A 13123-nucleotide genomic window follows, 5' to 3' on the forward strand; every position below is an offset into this window, starting at 1 on the left:
TTGGAGACGGTGGCTAGGGTTGTATTGAAATACTTGCACTTGTGTGATGCAAGGAATCCCAAGGTTTATGTGATGTAAACCTTGGATCAAGATGAGCACTACAATGATGTGAGAAGAACAAGGCTGAACTTGGTGCTGGTGTCAGCTTGTTGTTAAGCTCTTGAAGTGGCTAGAGTTACTTGATGTAATGCCTTGCTAGGCCACATTTGTTAACTAGGGTTTGTTCTTGATGGTGGATACCCTAACCAGGGTTTGGATGTATTAGAGAGTCCTAGCTTGTAATAAGCTTGAAGGACAATCTTGTATTAAATTGTGGTATGTTGTTCGTATGTACTTGCAACTTCATTTGTTGTATGTATAAAGTTTACTTTTCTGTCCAAACTTTTCTGTACTTGCAAATCTGATTTTCAGCTTATGTCCTCTTGGTGATTGAATAGTTTCTAGTGCCAATTATGTACAGTAGTTTAACATATCAGTAAACAGATTTTGTTGAGTGATTTGACAACTAAATAAAAGCTGAGGGGGAAGATTTGTGGTCATAATAAATTTTCTAACTATAGGTTATTTTCAGAATTTTATACGTTGATGATTGTGCCCTTCAGGCTGAAAGCATAGTTCCCTTGCAGTACATTGTAGCTGTTTGTGTTCCTGGATTGCTTTATGTATTTACTTGGACAGAAGTGAAATATATCCTGTCGTATTTTATAAAATTCAGATTTGGCCATAAAGTTGAACATTCATAAGAAATAAATCTGGGAAACCTCAAATAAATGAGGTGAAAATTCTGAAAGATGGAATTAGGCGCAGAATCTCAAAGTTTCCACATTTTGTTGGGTTACTATTGCTGATTGTAGTTACCAGACCCTACCTATTTTGCTCTTTAGAGAGCAATAATACAATTTTCAATTTTTTAAATAAAGTGAAATCTTTCAAGAAAATGAACAATAAAAGGAATAAAAAGTTACACGTTTGATTCTTTTTGTAGTAAATGTCATGCAGTCCAATACCCAGTACCCACACCCTAGGATTGGTATCTCTTATCTGAAAATTGCTTGCCAAATCAAAGGTAAAAAATGCAATCTCTTTCTACTTGACTGAAAATCAACAAGTAATTTTCAACATGTTGTCATAAATCTTCACCATAAAGTGCCAAGTCATGACCAATGTGGCAAATATGATTGTGGATTAAGTTCAAGAAGAACAAATAGTAGATTCCCAGAACAACATTATTTTGTGAACTACAGTAACCCATTTATGATGAACACTGGAAACTAATACAGCTTACCAAAACTAGAGACAGCAGTATGAACTGTTATCTAAATAAGTTGCTAGCAAAAATACAAAAGCATAAATATGCACAAAAAATATACATAGAAGAGAGGATCTTATTAAAGAAAATTTCAGGAAATACTAAAGTGCTGGATTTGAAGATTCTCTGTACCCAAATTCTTGAAATTGCTGTCCCTTCTCCTCTTGAAGAACTTCCCCCAGTTAAATTCTTTAAATCTGGGTGGATTTTCCTCATTGACCAACTCAGGTACAGGACCCACCATCACATAATGTGAAGGAAGTAAAAAGAATGGGACAGAGAACCTTTCCTTCTTGTCATTCACCACCACCCTGTGTTCTATACTCTGATATTTGTCATTGCTCCAAACCTGCATGACACAAAATCCCCAAAAAGAGCTTTAAATTGATTTTGTGAATTTGTTTATATGGATAATATAGGGTGCTTAGAACAAATAAAGGTTGCTTCTCAGGCACCATTGACTAATGCAATGTACTTTGCCAAATAAATATTGCATTAAACATTTTGTCAAGGCCTGTTTCTTCTGGCTTCTCTTGTAAATTAAGAAAATTATTGTCTTATTGTGAGAGACAAATTGCCGCAAAATAATTCAGTTAAAAAATCAATGAGTTTTCTTTTGTTTTTGGCACTTTGAACTCACAGTTCTGTTATGGTGGACAGTTACAATCAATAGTGACCCGGTTTCTTGCCATCTCATTGCAGTCATTAGCAAAGAAAGTATATTTACAAAACACAAAAAATATGATTGCTTGGAATTTTCAATTTATGATTATATGAATCTATTTTCTCCTCGGAATTTGTGATATATATATGGTGTATTTGTTCCAATATATAAAGTCTAGCAAGTATTCCTCTGGTGGAAACGAATTGGGTTTGCAAATCAAACAGCTAGGGAGCTGGGGTTTGAAGGATTTTGGAATATTCTCCAAGGTCTGAGCTGATAAATCGACTTGGAAGTTCATCTCGGTAACTAGTATCTGGCAGGAAATCATCTTTGGGTAGTATCTGGCAGGAAGTCATCTTTGGGAAGAATGTGTAACACCAAACTACTTTCAAGTGAATTAGATTACCCCAAAGGATGTAATGTCACCAATTAAATTAATTTTGTTAAAATGAATTTATATTTTTGTAATTGGGTGTTGGGAAGATATTTTGGCATGTAAACTTAGGAAAAGTGCGTGGAGGGAGCCCCACTTAATTTTTGGAGAGATGGAAATTGGTAGTGGGATGTGGGGGTCACCCACAAAGGGGAATTTGAACCCCTTAGGAAAACCAAATTGCTAAGGGAAGGATGTCAAAATATTGGTTGGAGGGACCCACATGAGGAGGCGAGAAGAAATTATAAATAGAAGGAGCATAGAAGCTATTGAGTTCTTTTGTTCACTCATCAATTTTCTTTGTTGCTCAAGCTGTTTCACTGGGTCACTAGTGCTGCTTAGCACAGAGTTTTCCAAGGGGAGAATTCACCGTTCTTTCGGTGGACTTCGAGTGCCACTGTAGGAAGGCAAGCCATTGCTACTTTGGTGAGAGGGTTGTGGAGTATTGCAGCATATTTCAGCAGATTCCTTCAGCCAATTCGCACTCCAGGGAGGACGCAGTAGAGAAATCGTACCACTCATTTCAGCTAGCTTCCAGGGGTATTTTGCCGGGAGAAAATCAATGGAGTTGCTAGAGGGAGAGCTCAGCCTTTGTGGAAATTTTTGAAGCTAGAGGTGACTGCTATTGACGGGAGCAAATTTATCTTCTCGGGCCTGCGCAAGGGGTCACTGAACAACGTTTTTGTGCAGTTAGTTCAACTATCTTGTGTCGGGATTTGATGTAAAACCTCTCCCCTATATCCGGAAAAATTTCCTATACCATTCCTATTGCAGATTGAAGAGAAATAAGGAGAGTTTGCAGCAGATATAGCCATTGGGGACACAGTCTCTACTAGGAGGGCATAGTACCAATTTTGGGTAATTCCGAAAGGTCGGAATTAGCCCAAAACATTTATGGGTCTTTGTGGGTTCGTCGAGAGGAGTCCGTGGTTAAATTTGCAGAATTTTCTGGGCCAGTGTTGCGGGGGAGCGCCCCCCCCCCCTTCGAACCTGCTCCCGAAGCGCGCTCCCGTAAAAAAATTTACGCTCCCTGGTCTGTTAGGGAGCGACTCAGGGAGCGATCGCTCCCGCGCTCCCGGAGCGTTTTTTAATGCTCGGGAGCGATCGCTCCCGGGCATTAAAAAACGCTCCCGGAGCGAATCGGGCCGAATCGGGCCGGGCCGGGAGCGGTTCGGCGGAAAAAAAATCCGCCGGACCCGAAAAAAATAAAAATTTTTGAAATTTTTATTTGTTTTATAAGGCCAATGGGCCAAAAAAACTTTCATTATCACTTCATTGAGCAATTTGGAGCTTGAGCAAGAGCATTGGAGCGAAGAGCAAGTGCTGAGGAGCAAGCCTGCAGAGGTAAGTAACTTAGTAATCTAGTTAGTTTCACTGGTTAGGTAGTTAATTTAGTTGATTTAATTTAGTTGTTTGAGTTTAACTGTTTAAAAATCATGTATTTAAATTGAATTAATAAATTAAATGAATTAATCCCAATAAACTAAATTAATTTGCAGATTCAAGACTCAAAACCCTACAAACATCAAACACCATGGACCTGGGGATATTTATTGGCATTTTCCTCTTCTTGGTCCCTTTTATGGTTATTATGGTGGTGGAGAGTAGGAAACGGAGGGGGCCTCAAACTGAAGAGGTGGATGAAGAAGCCGGAGGAAGTCAAATGGGTGAAAACCCCAGTGAGGAGGAGGTGGAGGAGGGTGAACATGACCCTCAAAAAACTAAACAAGACCAAACTCCATTGTGGAAATATGTTCACAGGGCTGAAACAGGGAGAGGGGGTGGAACCACTAAATTTCATTGCCCCCATTGCAACACTGATTACACAGGCTCATACACCCGTGCTAGAAGACACCTCTGCGGGAAAAGGCCATGGGATGGAGAGAAACAAATAGGAATCAAAACTTGTGCAGCGGTGTCAACAGCAGATAGAGCCAAATACATAAAGGAAGAGGAGGACGCCCAATACAGAACAAAAAGATCCAGGGGTTTCTTTGAACCAAGCTCACAATCACAAAGAACTCCTTCAGCATCCTCCCAAGGCAGTGGATATGGACATGGAGGCACAGGGTCATCATCTTTAAGGCGTAGAACCATATCAGATTTCCTTGATGAGGGGTGCAGGAATGATGTGGATTCAAAAGTTTACAGGTTCCTCTATGCATGTGGGATACCATTCAATGTTCTACGCTCACCTTATTGGCACGAAATGGTTTCTGCCATAAATGATGCCCCTAAAGGATACAAGAGCCCTGGGTATGACAAGGCAAGAACTGTTGGCCTTGATCATGAAAAAGCAAAAATATCACATTCTTTGAATAAAATGACAAGTTCTTGGACTGACAATGGGGTGTCCATTGTATCTGATGGATGGACAAATGTAAAAGGCAAGCCATTGATAAGTGTTCTTGTTGTGTCTGTTAGTGGTCCCATCTTTCTAGCTGCACATGATTACTCAGACAAGTTCAAGACCGCTATCAACATTGCAGAAGCATTACTTGAAACAATTGAGCGTATTGGCCCATACAATGTCATCCAAGTCATCACTGATAATGCTCCTAATTGTAAGGCAGTGGGAGCAATTATTGAGGATAAATACCCGAACATATTTTGGTCTGGATGTTTGGTTCACACATTGAACCTTCTGTTGCATGATATTGTCAAAAACAAAAATGAACAATACCAATGGATTGGTGATTTGTACAAGAAAGGAAAACAAATGATAAAATTTATTACAAATCATAGCAATACCCATGGCCTTTTCCGCAGTCACTCGAGATTGGAGTTGCTGAAGATTGCGAGGACTAGATTTGGTAGCTATTACCTCACCTTCAGGCGCCTTTTGAAGGTAAGAGAGGCATTAGCTAGCATGGTATCAAATCCACATTGGCAGGTGTTAAAGGAAAGGGCTACAAATGTAGCTCACATGGCAGGTTTTGAAACGGTGGAGGAGGCCGCTCTTGATGGGCAGTTTTGGACAACTGTGAGGCAGGTATTGGATTTCACCAAGCCAATTTATCACATGATTCGTTTTGCAGATACAGACAAACCAGTGATTGGCGAGGTGTATGAGCAAATGGATACCATGTTGGGGGAAATAAAAGACATTGTTCATAATAAAGATCCCAACTTGTACAAACTGATTCATGATTGTGTGTGTGAACGGTGGAATAGGCTTAACCTTCCACTACATTGCTTGGCGTATATCCTTACGCCAAAATACTACTCTACATCTTGGTTGGGCCAACCTGCAGCAGGGGGTGGGGTTAGGACCAAACCCCATTTAGATCAAGAGGTAACTAAAGGATATCTGGAAGCATTAGAAAAGTTGGTGCCTCACAGGGAGGAATGTGCAGCTGTGCGCCTTGAAATAGGCAGATACTTCAGTGGCACTGGTTTGTATGGTAACTTCCATGCAGTGGACGACAAAGATAAATTTGATTCTCTCACATGGTGGGAAACATATGGCGGCCACGGACTTTTGCCAAAATTGGCAAAAAAGGTTCTTTCACAGGTTGTAAATTCTTCTTCTGCAGAGAGGTGTTGGAGCACCTACAGTTATATACATAATGTGAAAAGAAACAGACTCAACGAAAACCGAGCAGAAAGCTTGGTTTATGTGCACTACAACTTGAGGTTGTTGAGCCATTACTGTGATCGGGCTAATGAAGATCCCACATATAAAATTTGGGACAATCACCCTGAGGACGACAATTTGGAGGATGGCATTGTACATATTGAAGAACTAGAAGAGGAGCTTGTAAGGGATGAAAATGAAGCAGCTGCAGCAGCCATGCCACCTCCACCTCCACCATCCAGTAGCAGTGCTCGGGGCCCGAGTCTTGTTCCATTGCTGTCGCCACCTCCATCGACACCCTCGCGTGGAGGCTCTAGTTCTGGTCGTCGGTCTGTGCGGGAGACTCCTAGAAGACCACCACGACCTGCTTATACTCCTGGAGACTCTCGTGGCAAGGGCCACTTGTAGATTTACAGTTTACTTGTCTTTTTTAGTTTCTATTAGACTTTAGTTTTCATAACTGTTGAGTTTTGAGTCCTTGACTCTTGACTCTTGACTCTTTCATATCATTATGACATTATGATATTTTTTTGTAAACATTATATCACTGTGACAATGAAAATTTGAAGTTTGAAGTTAGGCCTTGGCAATTATAACTCATTGGTAATGATTGTGAATTATGAATATGATGCTTTGTGAAAGACTAAAGTTGTTTCATTTCATCTCATTATTCATGTTTCATTTTATAAATTTTTAACATTTCATATCATGTTAACAGTTAGAAGTTAGGACTTAGAAATATATTCGATATTACTTCTTGTAATGGTTAAACTTGGCTTACAAGTACAACTTTGGTGATCAATAATGATAAATGTTATTGAATTTTCAATTCTGAAAGCTTGAAGTTGAAACTTTAATATTGAATTTGATGAATCATGATTTATAAGACTCAATATGTTGTAGTTGTAATATGTATTTTACTAACTTGTGGACATGGTTGATGACGATTATAATTTCTAGATGATTGATGTGATATGGTTCAATGATCAATTTATGTTTTTTTATGTTTTTTATGTCTATTTCATCATTCTACATGTTTTTGTTGACATATATGTATCAAAAATTAAAAAATATAAAAAATATATATATTTTTAAAAAATCGCTCCCGGATTCACTCCCAAACCGGGAGCTTCTGAAAATGGTCGCTCCCGCTCCCAAGTAACATTGTTCTGGGCAGTATTCAAGCTAGAAATCCCCTTTCATGTTCATCAGTATGTTTTATTATTCAGTCTGTGATTGCACCATTTTGTGGGTTATCTAGGTGGTTGGTTTGGGGCAGATTTCTTTCTAGGTTTGGTTGAGTATTTTTGGGAGAAGCTACAGCTGCATTTTCAGGCGATTCTGGACACCACATAGGATCATTCTCAGCATTTCCAGTGCAGCAGCAGTTGTCAATTTCTAGGTCTGTGCAGAAGGATATTGGGCCGAAGTTTCCCAACTCTTGGGGGTCATCTCTTCCACCTGGGTTGCTCCAGCTTGCTTATGCAAGCCCAGGTTCACTTGTTCCTTGCTATATGTACTCCTTACAACTCATAATTTAATAAAAAGGCTCAGCCTATTTGCCCAGTTTCTTGATGTTTTTGATGGTGCATGCATATTTGTGATTCCATTTGTTGTGGCCTAGTTCATATGTCTGTTATTAGCTGTAAAATTCAATTTGGAACATTACAAATTATTCACAATGGATCCTCGCTGTTTTGGAGGTCCATGTTCAAAATTTTACCAACGATCACACTGCGTCTAATATGAGAGGTGGGCAACAGGAACCAAGTGCCAATAACTGAAGATCTTTGAATAGGTTCTGATTCAAAATATATTATCAGCGAAGATCTGAAAACACATTTGACAGAGTGCAATCTTATATATCTGTCAACCCTTGCTTCTGAGCATCTCTTGGTTTATGGGCATACAATCTGGAAGCATGTAGAGATAGCAAAATATCCTGCCAGATTAGACAAAAATCCACAATAAAGTGATAAATCTAGTATATCGCTTACTGATGAAGAGGATGTTACCCCCTGAAATGGCAAGTTCATTTCTGCTTTTCAAAGGCATTCTTCAAAAGGCAGCGTTATAGCAGGGGCTTGCAAGTTTCGAGAGCTTGGCATCAAGGATGATTCTAGAAGTGCAGTTCTATGATGATCAAAGCTTTTTGAGTCTATTATCATTCTTCACAACTTTCACTGAGAAGAATCTATGGTTATAGCCATTTTTCAGACTATTATAAGTTGTCTGGTTGATGCATTTCTAAGGAAAATTTGATTTATACAGTAGAAATATCTAGATTGGAAATATGGGCTCAAAGTTCTCTGATGAAAATTTCCGCCTTAAGAAAGCTTTATTCAAAAGATAATCTGGGTCAAGAACTGTTTTCAGGAAGACAATGAGCAATCTTGGTCTTCCAGCAGCTAAACATGTCCTTTCCAAAGTTCATAACGGAGATATTGCTATGGACCTGAAGATGTTTAAGGCCAGCAGTAGAGACCTTATTTTGCAAATGATTCACAGTGAGTAAGAAGACAGGGCTAGGAGAGGATGAATGTGATGTCCCCAAGGGATTAATTGCCCGAGAGACAAAGTAGCCTATCAATCCACATAATCCCCATAGGCTATAGTCTTGGATAAAGGGGAAAACCCCATATTTTCCAATATTTGGGCAACAAGGAGCAAGTTTTGGGGCAGATGGGGCAAAAAAGCCCAAAGTCGGGGGCTTCCATGAATCCCTCTTAATTAATTAGGGAGAAAAATCCCCAAAAGAAAATCTATAAATACAAGACGGTTAGAATCATTTGAGCATATGATTGGATTGGTCTCTATTTTTCTTTGAGCCTGAGGCTCGAGAGATTTAAGACCCCTTTCCCTTTGACTAATTCCAATGGAGGTGACCCCACCCTACCTAGTCACCCCTCTTCTTGTTCTAGCACAGGTTATTGGAAGCAGCTTGGTCTAAGGAAATCACAGAACTCGTGGCATATTTTGGACAGAAATTCAGTGCATCTCTTGAGGAAGATTTGTGGCTTTCTGTGGTGAGAATCATAGGATTCCTGAAGTCAGTCACAAACTCTTTGAGGCATCAAAGCAACTTTCCTAGGGCAGCAGAAGACCCTCTGGAGCTAGCAGACCCCAATTCTGAGGTAGCTGAAAATCTTCTGAGGCCAATAGGTCGAAGTCTCTGAGGCAAGTCGAAATTTCTTTGTGACTAAACTAATACAAATTTCTCCTAAGAAGATTCATGGTCACCTTTCCTGAAGCAAATCAAGAATCTGGAGCATAGACAGGAGATCAAGCAAGCAGATAACAGACTACTCCTGAAGGAAATCAGAGGATTGATTCTCTAAACGTTTTGTGTGACGAGTGCAGTGAGCGATCTAGGATAGAACAAGGGCATCCTCTGGTTCGTGGCCAAGCAATATGAATACCTTTGTGGCTACCAGATATGATTCTGTAAGTGGAAGCATCTCTAACAGTGGGACCCATATCGTGACAGCGTTGGGCCAAGTTTGGTCTGAATAAAGACATCGATCGTGGTGTGATCAAGTAGCACTCTCTGTGCCCACGGTTTGGCCTCGTCGGGGTAATGAATTATTTATGGTTGATGGTATATCCTACGCGTAGCAAGTAAAGGAACATTCATCACTCCATACATAATTACATGATCAGGGATATCACGAGCAATAGATAATTGTGAGTGGTTTTATGTGACCAGGGATACCACGTTCAAGAGCTTGTGCTCAAAAGAGAGGTTTTCGGAGCCCTAACCAGTAATCCACAAGGCAGAATCGGGGGAGTAAGCTTGACATAGCTAAGTTAAGTCATAGTTAGACAACTTTGTTAATTAATCTATTGGGGGGATGTTGAAGCCCTAACTAGTAATCCGCAAGGCAAAATCGGGGGAGGAAGCTCTACATAGCTAAGTTGTAGTTAGACAACTTTGTTAACTAATCTATTAAGTAGACTAGCATGTAATCACTTGAATTATGGAATGAAATCGATTGTTTCAGTTTGGTCGAAGAATTACGTCATTGTTGAAATTTTATATTGGGCAATCAGCCCTAAGAGTTGTGCTTTGATGAAAATCCTATTGCTCTATGAATTTTACGTTCAATCATGCATTATATGGTTGATTGAGGCTCTTTATATTTATGCATATATGTTGTTTACGAATGTGTACTGCTATCAAAGATTTATTGAAGAAACCTTAGCCAGAATAGCAATTCTAAGGGATAAATTAGCCCAAGATGTTATAATGGTATCAGAGGACACGCATTTTACCAACTTGTGAGTGCATGAACCTTGAATGCTTCCAGAAGATACAAGCAATGTCACAATAAGAAGAAAGAGGAACACCCCTTAGCCAGCCATGGGAGATAAAACAGAACAAGCAAAATAGGATCCTGATGCCCTACTAAATGCAATACTCCAATAGCAGCAGCAAATGATCAACGTGCTACTAGAAGGACAGCAACAGATGACTCAGGTTATTGTACAAGCCATAAATAATTTTAGCATAGTAGGTTGAACGTTGGTAATAGGGTTGGTAGCGAAGGAAGCGACAACCATAACCCTGGTTTCTCCAATTTTGCTCTTCCAACACACAACAAGACAACTAGTGGAAGGAGTCTTAGACCCTTACTTCCTTAATTTCTAAACCATCAACAGACAACGACCCAAGAAGCAGCAAAGCTGAATAGACTCTTTGATGAATACTTTCAGGAGTATGCAACACTAGAAGAGAACACACGAGCAACCCTAACTTTCTGAGAATACAACAATATCAAATACCAGAATAGACCCAGGGAACAATGAAATTCAGATTTGATGCGCAAGGTACGAAAACTACCCATCCCCTCTTTTGATGGGTCATTAAAATGCTCAACAAGCGCTGGGGTACAAAAGTTGGTCACCTATTTCCAACTTAATCCCATGTAGGAAATAGGTGTTATTCAATTCGCCACACTACACCTAGAAGGAGAAGCACATGATTGGTGATATCATGGACTAGTTATGTTGGGACATGCAAAGTTGCAAACATCACTTTTTATGTAGACTTTACACCAAGATTGATAAATAGATTTGATCGAAAGAACCTAGATATACGCTTTAGAGAGTTGGCACAACTCAAACAAATTGATTCGCACGAAGAGTATATCACAGAATGCGAACGAACAACAGTCATGGTCACAAACATAGCCGAAGAAAGACTTATCATGCTCTTCACAAAGGGATGAGCCAAACCCCTTCCTGTTGAGAAATCTGGGACAACATAGTTAGGGTTATTGTTAATTTGATTTCTCTTCCTTTGACATTTTCTTGTGATGTTTATTAATTCTTGTTTACAATTTATTAGGTTCCTATCATCAAGACAAATGCCAAACAATGAAGATCACATAAGATGTAGGCACTCAACCAAGGGAAAACCCCTATGAAGGGGAAAATGCAGTCAAAACTCTTCAGCTAGTAGATTCAAATCAGATTGAGACAACCAGGACCATAAATTCACCAAGTCAGTCTCCATGTTAACCAAATCAACTTTCTAGCTCCTTCTTTCACTTGTCAACGTAAGTCTGCTCCTCAAGAATTTTGGTCTGCTCCTTCAACTAGAATTTTGGTCTGCTCCTCATCAAAAATTTCGGGACTGCTCCTCAATAGGAATTTCGGTCTATTCCTTAACAAGAATTTTGATATTGCAACATGTTTTGATTTCCCTTACTATTATGCCAATTTCTTTTTTGTAATGATGAAAGACTTCTCCCTTGAAAATTTTCGCATCTCTTTCTCTACTTGAAAATTGTAGATCAACTTCATGTGTGTCATGTCTCCAATAGATAGAATAGCACATGTATATATATGCTCTTCTTAGTGTGAGGATGTGCTCCTTCAATGAGGCCAACTAGTAGAAGATGGAGCCGACTTGGTATATGGAGGTTTATTGACATAAAAATATATTTTCCTATACAACATAACAAGCCCAAGAAAGGTCCTTTACAAAATAAATATGACTTTGACTCTTGACACAAACATAAAAGCCTACAACGGAGGCTTGACCTAGAAGTATGAAACCCATGCTCATAAAAATATTTTTTCCTTTCATAAATAAATTTTCTTTATCTTTCTTTTCATAAATACATTACATCACGACTCAAATACAATCATGAAGACTGACACTAGTTACATTCTTCAACCCTCCCTCTTAACTAGAGAGGTATTCATAATTACATATATACAGAGGGACATGGAATATCTCAAAATGATATTCTCTACGAAGAGTCACAACACATGCAGTGCTACAGATTAAATACTTGACCAAGGTATCTAACTGGTTAGGACTAAGGTGTGTTCCAAGCTTTAGCCATTCTAGGTACCATCAGGCTTCAGCTGTAACACCAACCCATGGATCTAGGCATCGTATCCAAGGTCGGAACTCCACAAAACCAACGATACCCTCCCTACTTCAGGATCTAGACATCATCATAGGCAAGCTAGATGTCATCCCAAGCATCATGTCACCCCAAGCTACCCCATCTCTCCCTAACTAAATCGGATATATCCATCAGTCCCAGCATGCTTCCAAAATGTTCAACCATCTTATGGAGAGATCTACCTGTACAATCACAACCCCAATTAGCAACACACTTTCAAATATATATATATGTTAGCACAAACCTTCGAGGTCTTCAATCATTCTGATGCTGCTTAGGTTATCACAATATTCAAACTTATTTCTATGGAAGCTGCTTCTTTTTTTTCTATTTCTTCAGCAACACCAACTTTAGCCTCAACTCTTTTCCAAACAACCAATTCTTGTTTACATCTTCATTAGTCACAACTTTACTAATTATGAATACAACTCATGAACAACCATATGTAGTGCTTTAGCTATTCTCCAATCTCATTCTTTCTTCAAGGTCTTATAGTTGTCACAATATGCCCTCCCTCTTAACTTGGGAGATATACACTTTCTTCCCTCTCAACTTAGGGAGATCAACAACTTCATTCTTACAAGTTCTTAATCATATCATCGAAGAAACTTCAACCTTTCAAAGCTTCATTTCTTCAAGAACTTCATTCTTTGTTATGATAACAAGGTCATTTATTCATCTTTTATGTCATCTTCATTCTTACAACTCCCATTTTCCAACA

General features: G+C 39.2%; 1 protein-coding gene across 1 annotated transcript in view; it reads right to left on the reverse strand.

The window, feature by feature from the left end:
• Positions 1-1157: 1157 nt before the first annotated feature.
• Positions 1158-13123, reverse strand: part of LOC149192495 (protein DMR6-LIKE OXYGENASE 1-like) — a 111692-nt gene continuing 99726 nt past the window's right edge. The window contains exon 3 of the mRNA XM_089404625.1: positions 1158-1658. Coding sequence (XP_089260751.1) covers positions 1401-1658 — 258 coding nt within the window. The 3' untranslated portion in view covers positions 1158-1400. The remainder of the gene's footprint in view (positions 1659-13123) is intronic.

This window comes from Pinus tabuliformis, chromosome 2_2, assembly GCF_031772625.1.
Source record: "Pinus tabuliformis cultivar Carrire ecotype Pingquan chromosome 2_2, CPIR1, whole genome shotgun sequence".
NCBI classification, from domain to species: Eukaryota; Viridiplantae; Streptophyta; class Pinopsida; order Pinales; family Pinaceae; genus Pinus; species Pinus tabuliformis.